This window comes from Sardina pilchardus, chromosome 9 (assembly GCF_963854185.1).
Source record: "Sardina pilchardus chromosome 9, fSarPil1.1, whole genome shotgun sequence".
NCBI classification, from domain to species: domain Eukaryota; kingdom Metazoa; phylum Chordata; class Actinopteri; order Clupeiformes; family Clupeidae; genus Sardina; species Sardina pilchardus.
The window spans coordinates 14140243-14157974 of NC_085002.1; the positions used below are offsets into that span (position 1 = coordinate 14140243).

Below are 17732 nucleotides of genomic sequence, written 5' to 3' on the forward strand. Positions count from 1 at the left end.
GGAGCCTGACCCACATCAAGATGTAGGGTCTGGGATCTCACCATAGCAGGGCTCAATCGGAGGGGTGGGATAAACGGTTGTCTTTCAAATTCCCTCTCCACGCAATAGGATGGCGCTGCCTACAACCAATCATCTTCTTGTTTTCAAGTAGCAGGATGGAGAATTCATGCTTAAAGAGACCCTATGCAACATTTTCATAGTCATAAAATCGCTTAGAAATCGTTGTTTTGCTTGACTGACCAGTTTTATCGAAAACAGTAATATTTTTCCTCCCGCCCCCAGTGTCCCTATCCGCTATTGCAGCCTTGCAGTTTGTTCAGGAAGCGATCGCTCCTTGTTTACATCTGGAAGTCTGAGACGCGTAAGGAACAAGAAGAACCACGCTTGCCATTTATATATATATATATATATATATAGCCTAAATATGTATAAATATACACGTTAAAGCTGTAGAAGCTCTGCAGAGAAATATGCAAGCATAAAACGAGCTAAAACGAAAACCAAAACCAGAGTTGAAATCGCCAATTCTGCGTAGTTTCTCTTTAATGGTCACAACTTATGGTCGCAGGTTAGCCATCATTATGTTAAGCCCACCCTCCGACTCTACATGATGTGATTGGCCCGATAGAAGTTTCATTTTTCCTGCTAGCAAGCCAACAGATTTGCAAGACTGCTTGGGTGCGTCTAGATTTCTAGGCTAGAGCTGCATGGTAGAATTGTACAACTTGACATTAAGACATCTTGAAACAGTGTCTGAAAAGTTTTTTTTTTATTATATACACAAAAAAGAGTAACTCATTTCGACTAATTAGGCATTAAGTATTAAGTACAACCATCAAGGTCGCTCGCATAACGAAGACTTTGCACCATCTTACATGTTGATAACTCTGGACAATTTCTGGACTCTGTTCAGCAGAAGGTCTCCCTTCTTAATGGTCTCTTGGTACTGCCAGTTCTTGCTGTCAGGCCTGTGAAATGAGATTGAAAGAGACGTAAGAAAACCCACTAGGCATACTTCCAAATAACACCAAATCCCTTTCAGTTTTTCACTCCCGTTTTGTCTTTACCTGTTGGTCTCAACAATCTCGTTGACCTTGTCGATTTTGCAGTGCAGTCGACCAGCTGCAATGAACCTGGACAGTTCCCTGCGGAAAAACAAAAAGAAAAAAACAGGACATATGAAGTACGCTCTGCCTCCGGACCACCCTGGCTGTGACGTGGGTGGGGGTCAGTGGTGGGGGGACTCACTGGTCTATGAACTCGGTGCTGACGCCAAACGCCTCGGCCATGTAGCCCAGGGTGAGGGAGCGGTAGGACTCCAGCAGCTGGCTGTAGGCCAGGATGCGCATCTCCCGGACGTAGTAGCGGTAGTGCGGCGCAAACAGCCAGTCCTTCTTCATCTCCTGCTCAACTCGAGCTGCGTGCAGACAACACAGAAGACGACATACTGATGATTGAGGTGCGGGGAAGACCGCTGAGTAACAGGTTGCTTTGGACAAAATTCTCTGTCAGAGTATGTAGTGTGCTGCATTTTTTTTAGTTGATACTACTCCAATCTGAGATATATGCCCTGACCTCATCCTCACATATTAGCCATGGATGTTAGCCATGACTCATCCAATCTCTTAAAAGCACACATGACCTGCATTAGCAAAAGTCTGAGATCAACCGATTCACCTTTATGACAAAGACATCATTACACATGATAATATATGGTTATTACATGACCTAAGAAATCAGCTTTGTATAGCACTGAGGAGTTGGTCACACTCAACACTGCTTCTGCCAACTGACAAACTAGAGCTAAAAAATACTGGCTCGGAATAGGTGTTGATATTAAATAGAATGATTCAGTCTTCTATAAGACAAACATGTTAATGTACCATCCAATAAAATATGTAGTATAGGTTTCCCCACAGTCCAGCATTTTCATTAATGGGATTGTGCATCCTCAGTTTACACACAGATGAGTGGGCCTAATCTGCATACTAGACACTTCAGTCTTTCAATCTGTTCCTACAGGGTTTCCGGCTGAAGCGTTCAACACCAATGCAGGTACTTTGACAGGAAAATGAATCTGACTTCAGTGTAACACTACCCTTCGGCAAGTGAAAGAGCATGAAGGGCAAGTTGGTAGGCCGGTTGATGGCACTGTTTGGTCTTTTTTTTCACCATCATGAGTCATTTCTCTGATGCCAACTTGTTGAAGCTAAGTGTGTGAAGCTACTAACAGAAAAAAGGTGGATGCATTATGAAATTTTATGTAAAAGTGACTTTTAGGAGGTCAGAAGAACCAGTACAAATCAGATGAACTGGCCCAAGGGGAGGAAAACGTATGTTGGACACTGTGCAGCCGACTCACCGAGAGACTGGAAGAACACGGAGTAGCGGCACTCGTAGAGGGAGAACAGGTACTGACGGATAGCAGGGAGACTGTGCAGAACCTCGAGAATCTCAGCACCCTTGATCACCTGAAGGGATGCAAAATTGCAAATATTATGCAGTCAATCAACCCACCAAGTACATACACATCAATTACAGCTGAAGATTTTTCACACTTTTTTCAACTTACAACGCAATGTCATGTTTGAGTTATTGGAAGAATGAAATCACTGTCATATTAATATGACAGGGAAGTAATGTATTACACATCTTATTAATGTGTTAGTGGCAACTTAATGACGCTCAACTGAGATGATTACACAAACAAGATTAATAACACATCATTTAAATACTAAAAACCATAACTTCTACAACTAATATTTTGAAGTTACTGAATCCAAGATTGAATGTCTTTTTTCAAGCGCTCTTTTGACAGATACCTTTTCCCTGAGGTCTGGCCGCTTTAAAGCGATCATGCACACATACACAGTGTATGTGACAAAGGTCTTGTAGTCCATCAGCTCGTAGGAGGTAAAGGTGGACACGGTGTCCAGAAAGAGCTCAGCTGCCTGCTTGAAGTCACGGATGGCCACACAGTACAACCCCTGGTACACCTTCAGGCGATTCCTCCGATCCCAGTCACCACCTTCCTCAATGAGACTTCAGAGAGAACCAAAAAAATATTCATCCACATTAATTACTTCAAAATGTGAAGGAGCCACTGGTTACAATATGAAAACATCAACTGTCCAGCATGCTTTTACCTTTTAGCTTTCTCTGTGTTGCGTGTGATGAGGTCATTATCCATGTAAAACAAACCAATCCGGAGCAAGTAGAAGACTATGTCTAAGCGGTGTCCCAGAGCTACAGTTTTGTCATATGTCTTTCTGAAGGCTGTGAGTGCTTCCTCCTGAACAAACAAATACACACAAAGTAAGTCATACTGACATTGATCATGAACATCAATGACTGTACACAACTATTACTATACGCTTTACTATACTATTGGCAAACTTGTACTTGTGATCAACTGAGTCGTCTCAGCATCAGTGGTCTGTTATCCAAACAACATAGTGAAATGATGCAATAGACAGGCACAACAGAAAGTCATGCAGATAATATACTGTAGCACAACTAAAGTTTCCTCCCTAAACGATACCTTATTCCCAATCCGTATCAAGTATTCTGCTCTGGCCATCATAGCATCCCGAATCTCGCTCTCTCCAAGATTCTTCTCTGCGTCTTCCAAAACATCATCCAGCCGTTTCAATTCCTCCTCATTGGCCTTCTTCATTCTGCTCAGAAGGTCCCCATCGACTTGCCATTTCAAGTCTTTGCAAAGGACCTCGTAGTAAGGTGCCATATCTGAAAACATGAATAGCATGGCAGTTAACAAATACGAATACACACAATTGCAGAGACCGAAAAAGATGCTTCCCTATATAAAGGTTTACACATTTCCCAATATGTTCCCCAATGCTTGACTGACGTTAGCTTTATCAGCTGGCGAGCTAACGTTAGGTTGCCTTTAGCACGACGCAAATGATGGGACAAAATTGTGTTGCTAATGTTGACCATGTTACTCTGATTTATTTCACCAAAGTACCGATAAACTTGTTTGAAATTATTGACCGAGAGCAAGCAAGTTTGTCCACAAACATCCCTCACACCTCAGTTAACATACGTAAACGTTAGTTGCTGACTCAAATTGGCCGAAGAATGTTAGCACAACCCACCAAGCCATCTACCGATACCTAGCTTACTAGCTAACCCTAAAATATACAGCATGGTGACCATCAAAGGATGCAGATTAATTGAAAAAATACTAGTTAAACTTTGACAGAATTATATTACATTACTTATGTCCAGATGTCTGTATGTTTTCAACCACCCTGTAATAATCTAACGCTGCACAGTGATCTACTAACCCGAATTGCTAACATTAGCTGAAAAAACTGTCGCTAGCTAACGTTACTCACTGTTTTCTTTGATCGATTCCATAAGCTCCGATTTTACTTTTGTATCTTCTCGATGTGTCAGTAAAAACTTAAGTTGTGCTATCCTCAGGTCTGGGTTCTTAGGTAGACCCTCTTCTTCCAAATTTTCCAGAGGCATTTTGGCGTATTTTATTTAGAGCTATCAATCACACGCACACTGGTACTTCCAACTAGCTAGCTTCTTGCTACAATGACAACGGCGAAATCATCAAATCGAGTAGCCCCTGCACCTACTTCCTGTAGAGTGAACTCAACGAATACACAAAGAGGTGTTATTTCACTAAAACACTTGATAAAATGATTGCTGCCCTCTTCTGGTGGTAAGTAGCAGTGTAAAGTAAAAAATATAGGCCTAATAATTCATTTCGTTTTTATTTGACACTGTAATTTCACCCAAGCAAAATTATGACACATTTTGGAAACCACACAAGATTGCCAGGACATTGCAATGCTGTCAAGGACTGTCCACCAATCACTTAACTTCTCTCTCAATGAGTAAAAAATTAATCTCTTCAAGATGCCTAACTGAGTAAAATCTATCACTTGGCTCTGAGCGCCGCTCTGAACAAGACGTTGTCTAGAAATGGACAGTTTGTTGAAACATCTGGTAAGTAGGCCATATTTCTTATTCTTGATTGAAATAGTGTTGATTAAACCATTTTAACAACTTTTTACAGAAAATATAGCCTACAAAGATTCTATCTCCTGTAGCCTAGGAGAAGATCCAATAAATACGAAATTCAATTTGATTTCAAGGATTTATTGACCTCAAGGGAGGCTATTGCCTATCAATAGAGTAGCCTAAAGACAATCACACGCGCTTGGCTTGTTTGGAGAGATATTGGACACATTTAATGAAAACATTTGCACATAAATAACTGAATAACAAATAAGAATACCATTACTATATGTAGGCTACTATGTAGGCTTTACTTTAACACTCAGAACCTAACATTGATTTTTTATTTTAAACTTGTTTATTTTATCAGAGAAAGTCCTTATCCTTAAATGTAGTGGTAGGCTATTAAAAAGTCCCCAAATTTGAAAGCCCACTTATGAATAAATACATGCAACCTTGAACCCTATTTGATTGTAAAAAAGAAAAAAAGAGAGAAAACTATTTACCAAACCTTTTTCAAGAGGAGTGAAGATTGTCCTTTATTTATTTTTTTTAATCATGTTTTTGTTTTTTATTATAGGCCTAATTTAACTCTTAATTTATGTGTAATGTCTGTTTATAATCCCTATGTTAATTTGAAGGTATCTGTGTTAATGTGTCTTTGTACCATCATATTGTTTAAATAAACTGGTTATTTCTGGCTATTTCTGAACACAAAGTTCATATGACTAAGCAGTTTGCTTTTGTCAATGAATGCTACCCATGACTGTTGTTGGAACGTAATGTGCAATATGGCACATGGGTGACGAGTATTTACAATATTTTTCAGTGATTAGTTAGCCTAATGCACAAGTAACAATTCACTTTAGATCTTGTAAATAGTTCTAGAAATTGGTCACAGAGGCTGCTTACCTACTGCATGCTCAACAAGATCTGACTTTTTTTTTGTCTAGTTACAACAAGCTTCTTGTTCCCATTGCAGTCTAACATATCTGATCATCTGGACAACACCCTAATTCTTTTTCATGTAATTGTGCATTAAATTGTGATACTGAGTTTACTAAGTTTATTGAGATTTGAGTTGAGAGCACTCAATTAAGCACTCGTTTAGCCCTTAGGGTCTACAGTTTAACCTGTAAACATTTGCAAGGGTTTCTAATGATGCTGCATCGTTGGGTGTTGTGTGACCATCTGGTAAAATATGGATGCAGGCAACATCTGACTCTCACAATTCCTCTCGCAGATCCAGGGAAATGCTGTGATCTTCATTATTGTGCTGGGAATGGGAGGAACATTCCAGAGTGGATTCCATATCACTGTCCTGAGCTCACCATCACTGGTAAAGTGGACCACACTTTCAATCATAGTCTCTCTTCTTCAAAATCTGCAACACCATATGCCTTAATGCAGTGGTTCCCAACCTGGGGTCCAGAGATCCCATTAGGGGCCACTAGAGATTTCAGGGGGTCCGCAATGTTGCCTGGGCTGAGGTTGTGAGGTTGCCAAAATGATATTTGCGCACATTAAATGTATAAAATCCCAATAACACATCCAATTGGATAATTTGGATAATCCAAATTGAAACATATTTTTGTCCCAAATTTGAATTCATGTTAGTAACTAATTGTTAACTGCTTATTATGCACTGTTAATAGCTAATAAGCACATGTTATTCTAAAGCGTTACCAAATTCATGTTGCAATTTATTACCTCTGACCTCTGAACTTAAGCAACCTTCAGGTTGTGCTAAGCTAGGCATTGGTAATTCATCCCTGGACCCCGATTTCTGAATAAAATAATGTCTTGTGTGTGTATTCCGGTAGGAGTTCGGGTAGGGAGCCCTGGCTTGTCTTAGACACAGGCAAGGGGGCCTTCAAGGACAAAAGATTGGGGAACTACCTTAATGCATGGGTCACCAAACTAAGGCCCGCGGGCTGACTCAGGCCTGCCACCCCCATTCTACCGCCCCCAAGCCCCTCTGCCCCCCACTACTTGAACCAGCCCTATGAGGCAATCCCTAAAAGTCGTCATGGCCTATTTCTTTAAATATACAACGCCCCGACCCCGACCATCACTGTCAGTAACGATAATATGGTCCGCAGAGAAAAAAGTTTGGTGACCCCTGCCTGAATGGTTCCCTGTGAGACCATGTTATGTACAACTCTCCATCACACAGTTGCCCTGGTTTGCTGTCTCTCTAGTTTGTCAAGCGCTTCATTAATAGTACCTGGACAGAGCGTTATGGACCCCCAGGGCCAGACACAGTCACCTTTATCTGGTCTGCTGTGGTGGCACTCTTTGCCTTAGGTGGATTCTTTGGGTCATCTGGAGTGAGGATAATCACTGGAAAACTGGGAAGGTAATATTCTTGGTGTTTCTGTTATTTTAATCATTACATTCACATATTTGATTTCTTTTGTTTGTTTTACCACAGATCAATTGATTCTTGTGAGGATTATTCATATGTGTTCATCTTTCAGGAAGAAAACTATGATCTATACTAATGTGATCAGTCTTGTGGCTTCAGCAATAATGCTAACAAGCAAATATGCAAACTCATTTGAAATGATCCTCATTTCACGGTTTATGTTTGGGTTTGCATCAGGTAAGATGTTTTTGTATAGTCCATGTAAGTTATTATGGCCTATAGATTTGAGCAATTGTGTTTTGAAAATGACAAATATTTCATACATAGCCTAGCTGACCAACCGAATGACATCTACCCTTTATTGTTAACTGCAGGTTTACTTGGTAATGTCCAAGTGATTTACCTTGGGGAGAGTTCCCCAAAGAAACTTAGAGGAATGGTTACACTTACATCAGCAACCTTTACATCCATTGGCAAACTGTCAGGACAGATTGCAGGCTTAAGGTCAGGTGGAGGTATTCTCAAGTAACCATAAACACACTAATGTTGATTGAAATCATGTATGTAGTCATGTATTTTCAATGTACTGACAATGTTTTGTCTGTTGTCTGAACCAGGGAGGTTTTAGGCCGTGAGGAGTATTGGAACATTCTTCTCAGTGTCCCTACAGCTTTCACCCTGATCCTGCTGTTTGTTCTTCCATTCTTTCCTGAGGCACCACGATATTTACTCATAGAGCAAAACAATGCAGAGAAATGCAGGAAAGGTAAGAAGATTGAAACATCCCTTGGGGAGGACCTTGTGGTCACTGTCTTCTCAAATAAGTTACACGTTCATGGAGTTGCAAGTCATCGTGAATGACATTGTATTTTGCATGACTAAAGTCTCATGCAGATGATTTACTTTTACTGAAGGGAGAAAAAACCCCCTCATGAGTCATGACCAATCTCATGTTCGACAGCATATAGCTGGTAGCTGCAACACCCACAGTGTTTTAGACCTAAACATAAAAAATATCCAGGACATTTAAAGAAGAATTTGAATACAATCGTGACACCAATTTCAAACCGGTAACTCTCTCTCTCTCTCTCTCTCTCTCTCTTTCTCTCTCTCTCTCTCTCTCAGCCCTGCAGTGTTTGTGGGGTCCTGGGGACTATGAGAAGGAGATGGAGGAGATGAAGGCGGAGCAGTCGGCCATTGGGGGCGAGCGCTCCAAGAGCCTGCTGGAGCTGCTCCGAGATAAGAGCGTCCGCTGGCAGCTCATCACCATGCTGGTGGTCTATGGCTGCATTCAGTTCTGTGGCATCTCGGCCGTAAGAGCACCTCTTTTACCCTCAACTCAACAGGCTTAAAGTGGAGCCTGCACTCTTAAGGCCATCGCCCACCGGACACGTACGCGGCGCGCTGCGACAATAAAACAATTAGAACTCCATTGTTTTCAATGGAGTAAAGCCCACTGGAAACGTCTGCCGCGCAGCAGCCGCACAGAGATAGAAAACTATTCTAAAATCCTGCGCGTCAAGCCCAGACCGCCGAACACCGCTGAACGCCGCTTCTGGTGGGCGCCGGGCTTTACAGTAAAAAAGCTGCTCTTGGGGTGCTATAGAACCATGGAGGATTTAAAGAACCCTTAGGGGTTCCTTTGATGGACCCTTCAAAATGATTTAAAGAACCATTTATGGGTTCCATTTATGATATAGAACCATTTTTGGCTCTATAGCACCTTTCTTTCCAAGAGCGTGCAATGATGCTTGCTGAAGTCATTGCATGTGCAATTGTGCATGCACCAAATGCCAACAAACTAATATGGTGACGGCAACATCATTCATGACAAAGGAGAGCCCAAAATACTCAAACATATAATGGACTTTCAATCTTGGCTGTAAATCTGACTCAAAAATGTCCTGTATGTTTGAGTCAGAATTCTAAACATTTCTTCCTCCTCCAGATCAGTGTCTTCTCCTACAACATCTTCCAGGAAGCCGGCATTTCAGAGGACAAAATCCGCTACGTGACTCTGGGCATCGGACTGTCTGAGGTCTTCACCTCCATCTCATGCGTGAGTTGCAGAGCCGATTCGACACATAGCCTGTCCTGAAATAACACAGTCTGTTGTTTGGCGGTCAGCGTAAGTGAATAGGGAAAGCGGAGCGTTTTTTAACTGGACAATAAATCACCTGCGTGCTCCTCTGGTGCCATCGACCAGCTCAGCAGCACCAGCGGTAATGACACTGACTGATGGCGTGGCCAGGGGCCAGCTGGACACTTGTTTAATTCTCCATCCGTCTTGTGTATTTATCATTTATCAGTTTTTTTATTTGTGTTGTTGTGCTCTGTGTCCGCAGGGGTTCCTCATCGAGAGCGTGGGCAGGAGGGCGTTGCTATGGAGAGGATTCGCTGCCATGTCTGTGATCATGGCGTCGATCACCATCACGCTTCTGCTGCAGGTCGGTCTCTCTCTCTCACCCGCACCCCTCTCCTCCCTCTGCACACATATGATGAAACCTCGTCTTCTGCTGAAGACTTCAAAGGTCTCCTAGAGTATCTGATTCTGAGTGAACAGGATTATATTTAACTTTGCTCGTTTTGGCCACATCCATTTGAGTCATTCTTTTGTCAGTTATTATCTTTTTTTTTTTTTCATTCAAATTGCAATAATGTATGCTCTTCTGTCTTAACTTCCTTATTTGGGTGAAGGACTTTGCCTCCTGGATTCCTTTCTGTACCGTCGCCTTGTTTTTCCTTTTTATCATCTTCTACTGTGGAGGACCTGGTATGTATGACAAACAAACAGACTTCATTCCAACATGCAGTCACTTCCACAGTGCTCTGAATGGTCTGCCTGCTCAAGTAGAGAGTGTTTTCGTCCAGCTGAAGTAAGACATTCTCTCTCGCTGCCTCTTTCCCAGCTGGAGTGCTGCCCTCCCTTACTCATGAGATCTTTATCCAGTCGTGTCGGCCCGCGGCCTTCGTCTTCATCGGGACCCTGCGCTGGCTGGGTTTCACCGTCCTCGGATTCGCCTTCCCCTTTATCATAGTAAGTCAGGCGAGGCGAAGCAGACAACGTATTATCATTGAAAGAAAATGAGATGATTTTTTGTTAGAATGAGAAGATTGGTGGAGAAGAGTTTTGTGGGGTTCCTTTGCTCAGGCTGAAAGGTGAGTCATTGAGATCTCTGAAGAACAATGCACCATTATGCACTTGGGTCTATCAAAGCAGCCAGGCTTAATAGGTTTAATTTGCTACTCTGCCGTTTACAATTACAGATTGTACCACTTAATGAGCTGTTATTTGTAGATGAGTTCTTAGGCTCTAGAGCCTAGTGCTCATAGGCTCTATATCTCTCATGCACTCATTTAATACCTTCACTTTGAAAGTGCTAAAATGCAAAAGTTTTTTTTTCAACAATATAGCAAAAGATTGCAGTTTTTACAGCCGGCTGGGTGAGTTTTCTGGGGGTTGAGGAAACGGTGTAATTACCACCCCCATGGAGACCCCTCTCTCACACACACACACACACACAGACACACACACACACACACACACACACACACACACACACACACACACACACACACACACACACACACACACACACACACACACACACACACACACACACACAACACACACAAACACACACACACACACACACACACACACACTCTGGCATTCTCTCACCTCCTTTCTCTCACCTTCCACAGGCCCAGCTGAAATCCTTCAGCTTCTTGTTGTTTTCTGGAGCATGCTTGGGAGGAGCCTTGTTTGCATTTTTCCTCCTGCCCGAGACCAAGGGCAAGACCATCCTGGAAATATCCGAGGAGTTCAAGAGGATCACAGTGTGTGGGTCTCCGAAGAAAGAGGAGGTGTGTTTGGCAACAAGGTTGTAGAGGGCTTGTGAGAGACCTCTTGTATCAATCGCTAAGATGACTGTCTGTGTAGTCTTGCTTTTTGGCTACACATGTCAACTGCACTTTATTCATTCACAATGGGATTGGTGATTGCACATTCCATTGTGCGAACAAAGAAGGGTTTATCACTGATCTTTCGAAACATAAATGGCATTGAAGGTGAATGTATACCAACTTCCATCCAACTGTTACAACCTCTGGACTGTTATCGTGTCAAATACAGTAATTTTCTGTTGTATATTAGCCACATTGTGTATAGGCCGCAGGACAGTGTTTTATGCAAGTTAGAAAAACAAAAACTACATTAATATTAACTGCCCCAATGTATTAATCTCATAGTTGAAGAATTTTTGCATAATCAATGTATAAACTGTGGCTAATAGTTGGGAAATTACAGTACCTGTATCTGTTAAGAATATGGCTTGTAATATGTAAGACTACTCTGTAGGGTATTCACCTTCAGTGAAATGGAAGTATCAAGAAGTGGATCATGTTTAAAAACTAACCAATAAAGGTGCCTCATTGTTTGGTTGTTCGTTCCTAATTTCAGAGAGAACATGAGAAACACATTTTACGATATTTCGAATGCTTTCCCACCTCTTGTAGGGCCACGCCGGCCACTATACCACAGACATCAATGCTGTCAAATGCAGCAAAAGGAACGTATGCAGGCCACAATTCATTCAGTGCTCCCCTGCTTGCACTGCCTCTCAGCCCTGTGGCTGTGTACCGCCAGCCAAGACAGGGATCTTCATTAACTCCAACAGTCACTCGAGACCTGGCAGGGGACCTGGACTGGCGGAGCCTCTACCGAGGGCTCTCTCTTATCAACGCCAGCCAGGCTCCACAGGCTGCGGCAGACTCATTTACGGCGTCTGTATGTGCTGAGCGCGGTGGCGCTGGGGGGATTTTTTTTAGGAGGGGGAAATGATTGGCGCTATCTTTGGCTGAAATTAGATGTGGTATCAGGCCTGACCCCCCACAGAGCCTCCTTATCTCCTGGAAAGGATTAACCAAACGGATGAATTAGAATTGCGGTGGGAACGTTTAAGGTCTTTCGCCAAGACTGTTCTTAAGCTGTTTTCCTCCAGACTGCTTGGACTGGCTTCTACTGACATGACCCAAGGTTTCATTAAAATATGTGTCAGAGCAGAGAGCACCAGAAAGCCCAAATCTGGGTGGATGTAGGCTGTGTGTAGGAAGTTTGGATGATTTTTGTGACCTATCATAGACTCAACAGACAATATCCCTTCAAAGATATAGTCTATTCATGGCTTTAGTTCGATTCTATACAATCATAGCATGTTGGTATTTAAGTTAAGCCACATGCAATAGCCTTAGCTAGCCATATTCAATAGCATATGAATAGCTAAACATGTGCAATTATGCAATCAAAAAGATATTGTTTTTTTATGTACTTGTATTATTTCACCAACATCTCTCTTCATCCCTTTAACAGCCCATACTGTTTCTACAATGTGAAATGTTAGGATATAATTCAGTTCATTCTGTTGTAGTAACATATTACAGTCAGTTGGGGGAGCTATTCATCTGTCGCCCCCAGTGTGCAATGTACAATGTAAACGTCTTCCCATGCAAAGGGCAACCTGGGCCCGTGTAAGTATACGGCAGTTTTTCAAGAAACTCCAGATCAAGCCAGTTTTCAAAGGTTAACTGTGTTCTTTTGTGGTGCTCTCACACTTGTTGGCAGGAAACAGCAATTCTACAACATCACAATGAAGTCCAAAATGGCATTTTTAACTGCCAGATAATGAACCAGGTTGATAAACCTTTAGGAAACATTGCCACTTGAAAAGAAACACTGCATCAAAAGACACCCAGAGTAGAACACCCTCAGTGGAAGGGTTAATCATTGTTTACAATCACCAGCAAGTGTGTTTGCCCTTTTTAATCTCTGCCATCCCAGTAGCAAGACACCAGCTAATCTGGTCTAAAGGTCCATCTGAGACATGGAGACGGGGATTAGATTACTGTAATTCTGTCACACTACTCTATATATCCTCATTCATAGCAATGAGCAACAACCAATGGGACTGGATCTGGAAAGCAGCCTGCACATGTCTGTTAACTTGGCAGCCATTTTAATTACAGGAAATGCATAGGCCTACACAAAAGACCTTGGCTGAAAACAGGCAGTATTAAGATTTCAAAGTAGCCAGGCTTCCAACATGCAGCACTGAGGGTTAGTTTAGCTACCTGCAGGATCTGACATTCAAGGGAAGTTCACTGCAAGGACAGACAGGAAAAGCCTTCTCCTCCCTCAAGTACTTTCAGGTGAAAATGTAGGCCATTCCTCCTACTCAGCCATATTTAAATCCTAAGTGAGCCATAAGCAGAAAGCAAAGAGCACTCTACTGAGAAAGGGTTCGTTAACTAGTCTAGTGCTGGGAAATGGCGATGGATGAAGATACATTAAAACTACATTAATGTTGAAAGCTCCTGTTAAAAAATCAGATTGTATATATTATCATGACAGCGGTAATGTGTCTCCACACTCCGCAAAGTGAAGGTGATGATTTACTAGATGCTAATGGCATTAGCGATGATCCTGAGGCAGCGCTAATTAGAAGCCTGGATCGTTGGGCATATCCAGCAGTGCTGTCTGAGCAGCACACTAGGCCTGTGATGTAGAAATGGAACGTTGTCTGCTTCTCTCTCTCAGTCCTGTCAATGTCAATTAATAAGAATGTCAACCAGAGTTTTGCAATAGCAGACAGCTGGCAGTTTCAGAAGAATCCACTTAATGTGGATGGTGTTTAATTCGTTTCAGCACTCTTGGAAGTCACTTTAATCTGTGTGGCAAATGGCAATAAGGAGAAGGAGACGATTCATGTGTTAGATCTGGATGAACAGCACAGAGAGATGGAGAGTCGTGGCGAGGACAAATCCTTAGATTGTGACCTCTGTAAGATGCAAACCTGATTATAGATGTTATTCAGAATGGTTTTAATAGCATACTGTTCTGCACATACAGTCTATATGGTTAAAACATAATGTGTACATGTGTATATTTGAGCTAAAATATGGTTGTAACTTACAACTCGTAAGTTTGCAATGTTATAACTTACAAATTTTAAGAAACCCTGAAAACTGCTAGGCCTACTTAGGAGGCCTTGACATCACACTGCTTTGTATTTGGTGGCTTAAAGAAAGTGTGTGAACTGACCTGATAGGTCTGTTGACAGCATATGGCCATCAGATATCTTCTGTGTGTGTTGAGGGAGTGGACCTAGCTAGCCTTGCCTGTGTATGTGTTATGCGTCTTTTGTGCCTTCTCTGTGGCACCATGCAATGGATAATTCCAGGCTGGCATCACTTGTAAATGATTGAATCAAGCTATTTCAGTTGGAGTTGTCCAAAGCTGTAATTTGGTGCCATTTTCCTTTTTAGGGCCAGTAATTATAGTGGTCGATGATTGCAGTGACTGAAAGCTCAGCTTTCCCTGTCTGACAGCAATTTATGAACGTGTCGTAATATCAATTAAGAACATAGTGATTGTTTCCAAACCAGAAGAAAATTAAAGTATCCAATAGTAAACAATCACTTAAATGTGTGTGTGTGTGTGTGTGTGTGTGTGTGTGTGTGTGTGTGTGTGTGTGTGCGCGCGCGTGTGTGTGTGTGTGTGTGTGTGTGTGTGTTTAAAGTCTTTTTGAGACAGAAATTCGTAAATATAAGAATGTGTGCTCTCTCTCTCCTACACTCAATAAGTGATTTCTTTATGGACTCTCAGACAGCATAGGTTTTGTGAATGAGCCATGCATTCATAGCCAGGCTAATGCATTCAAGCAATACGCCCTGAGTTGGTTACACTGCCCCCTCAGCTGTTCTAAAATCAGTCTAACCTACAAACTTATTGGCTTATTGCTTTTCTAAAATGGTTATTACATATATCTGGCAAAATGTCCTAAAGTGAAGGTACAACAGTGACAAATGTAATGATTTATTCATAGATAATGAATACTTCCTCCAAGAAATATCTTTCCCATATCAGAATGGTTGCCAACAAGTTAGAGATGCAGCTGCTACTTGTTGTGATAGCGCAAAATGCAAACAAAATGCTTTCAAGATGTACCCTGGAGTTCATGCGAGACTAGAGCACAATTTAAATTTGCTCAGCAAGTCACTATGGCAATCAGTATTGATGCTCAAGTCATTACCTATGTCCTGAGAGCAGAGCTACACCAATCACATCAGTGTATCTGATATACAGTAGGTGGGCCAGAGGTGAGCTAAACAGATGATGACAGCACTGCTACATTGAAGTCCACAATCAGTCAGTAAACATTGGTCGTGGTGTTATTCAATTGCGTGCAGTGATATTTTCAAATGCATGTTTTGGTGCCTGCACTTGAGCTGGGCCATTTTCATTACTCTTAGCCAGCTCCTAAATCTTTTGTAGATTTGGGTCTGGATTTCCAGGCTAGTCAAAGTGTATGTTTATGCTGGATTTTACAACGGCACCAAACGCGATTCAGCCAATCATAATCAAGGACTGGAACTATCCGTTTTAGAAATGCACATGAATACTTATATTTGTAGTCCACACACTACACACTGACACCCACACCCTAAACCGGCGGTCAGTCTCAGCATTCAACATAGCTAGCCCTGCACTGTGTCACACTGTCACACATACACCAAAAGAAGCTTTCAGTCCTCATGAACAATGGTCCTTCAGAGCGCCGATCCTGCTCAGGAGGGACTGTGAGCATCTTCATTCAGGTTTATGGGCTCTATGTTTAGCCCAGCCACATGACCGCCTGCCCGCGCACACCCAGGCCAAAGGAATGTGGGAACATTGGTTAATTGGTGGTTAAAAAAAGAGAGAAAATCCGTCTCACAGTGTGGGTATGTGTCCGTGCCAGTGGGTCTAGCAAGGCGCAAACTCATGAAAAAATATGATTCAGCGGACTAGAGCGAACAGGCAAATGCCATGTTTTTTGTTCCCTATAGGGGAGACAAGCTGATTGTAACAGTTATTAGGCTACATTCATTTGCAGCCATCTTGTTTGTGTTGGCCAGAAGGGACTCTGAACCAGAGACACAGCAGAGTGTGTGTGAAACAGATTCCAGGTGGGTTTGGATTAGTGTATGGGGAAGCCCTTGTCGTATTCACATAGCCAAAAATGTCCACTTCCAGATGAAGCATTCTACGGCACGTCTCTATATGAACACTGTCTAGGACTCTCTCCAGTAGGCCTGTAAAGGAGCCAATGTGAATGACAGGGTTACTGTTCACCCTGCCAAGTATTTGGGGAACTATGTGGTGATTTTATTGTTTTTCCCCCAAAGGTGTTGTCAGTTTGTAGCACCATTAGAAACCTTTCTACTGGAAGTGAGTGCTTGTGCGTGTTACAGCTTTTATCTGAATTGCTTTCGAAAGAGCGTCAACTTCACATTCATTATAACACAATGCAGGGAACTGCTGTCCCTGAGGTGCAATGTTCATTTATAATGAAGAGCATGGAAAAAAAGAGAAACTAATGTGTAAATAAAAAGGGGATGAGGAGGGGTAGAGGGAGAAAGAGAGAGAGAGAGAAAGGGAGAGAGAGGAGAAAAGAGAGATTCTCTGCTGATGAGTTTCAAATGACTTTCATCTGCCTCACAGTCCCCCCCCCCCAGGATAGGAGTCGTGTGCTTCGATCAATACCAATCCAGATGGAAATTAAGATTGAGCCTTTCTCTCTCTCTCTCTCTCGCTCTGGAAACAATGATCCAGAGACCGGGTTCCTGCTGGCACTGCACACACATAGTGCCCATGCTCTCCGGGGACCTCGTGTGTGTGTGTGTGTGTGTGTGTTCACAAAAGAGAGAAAGAGTGTATAAGAGAGAGAAAAAAATTCCCAAAGTCATAGGAGAACCATAATGTGGATCACATGTTCACACAGCTGTGGCTGTTGAGTCCCTGCCAGCCAAATGAGTGTGTTTTCCTCAAGGTTATTTGGCCCCCGCAAAGACCTAAATACGCGCAAACCATACACGCATCACATCACTAGACAAACTCATATGATACATGTTAACTATGCCCTGAAAGAGCTCGTGCTGATCTCCAATTTAAAACAATACATGCTTTTGTCCTCCGGCTCAGAAGTTCGTACAGTTCCAGTTCACCAAACCACAATTTTTCCATGTTAAAAAACATGGAATATACATATAAACGTTTGGTCTGATGCTTGGTCTGATTGCTTATTCGAAAGGAAATAGGGAAGTGTTTCCAAAAAACTTGTTTTGTCAAGCCTGCAAATTTCTGCAATTACCATTGAGGTGTGTAAATAAGTGAGGCAGCAGTTTTAATTTCCGCTCTCTCTCTCTCCACACTCTTATGTATTTATGCATCGAGCAGATGGCGAGAATGTCTGCGCTGCCTGCATCGGGCATCGGGGCAGAAGCACCAGTTACTCTGCTGAGAAACCAGTCAGTCAACGAACATCAA

The 17732-nt window shown here is 42.3% G+C and overlaps 2 protein-coding genes across 2 annotated transcripts; one reads left to right on the plus strand and one right to left on the minus strand.

The window, feature by feature from the left end:
• Positions 1-752: 752 nt before the first annotated feature.
• psmd6 (proteasome 26S subunit, non-ATPase 6) lies at positions 753-4596 on the minus strand. Its single transcript, XM_062545877.1, has 8 exons — positions 4362-4596; positions 3542-3747; positions 3147-3292; positions 2823-3042; positions 2363-2471; positions 1249-1417; positions 1068-1145; positions 753-968 (listed from the first exon to the last, which is right to left on the minus strand). The coding sequence occupies exons 1-8, from the start codon at positions 4495-4497 to the stop codon at positions 872-874; spliced, it is 1161 nt and encodes a 386-aa protein (XP_062401861.1). The 5' UTR covers positions 4498-4596; the 3' UTR covers positions 753-871.
• A 333-nt stretch (positions 4597-4929) lies between these two features.
• slc2a9l1 (solute carrier family 2 member 9, like 1) lies at positions 4930-11805 on the plus strand. The gene is made up of 12 exons (XM_062545058.1): positions 4930-4986; positions 6242-6337; positions 7200-7357; positions 7479-7603; positions 7741-7870; positions 7984-8132; positions 8492-8679; positions 9315-9425; positions 9712-9813; positions 10064-10139; positions 10276-10403; positions 11072-11805. The coding sequence occupies exons 1-12, from the start codon at positions 4963-4965 to the stop codon at positions 11255-11257; spliced, it is 1473 nt and encodes a 490-aa protein (XP_062401042.1). The 5' UTR covers positions 4930-4962; the 3' UTR covers positions 11258-11805.
• The last annotated feature ends 5927 nt before the right edge of the window (positions 11806-17732 follow it).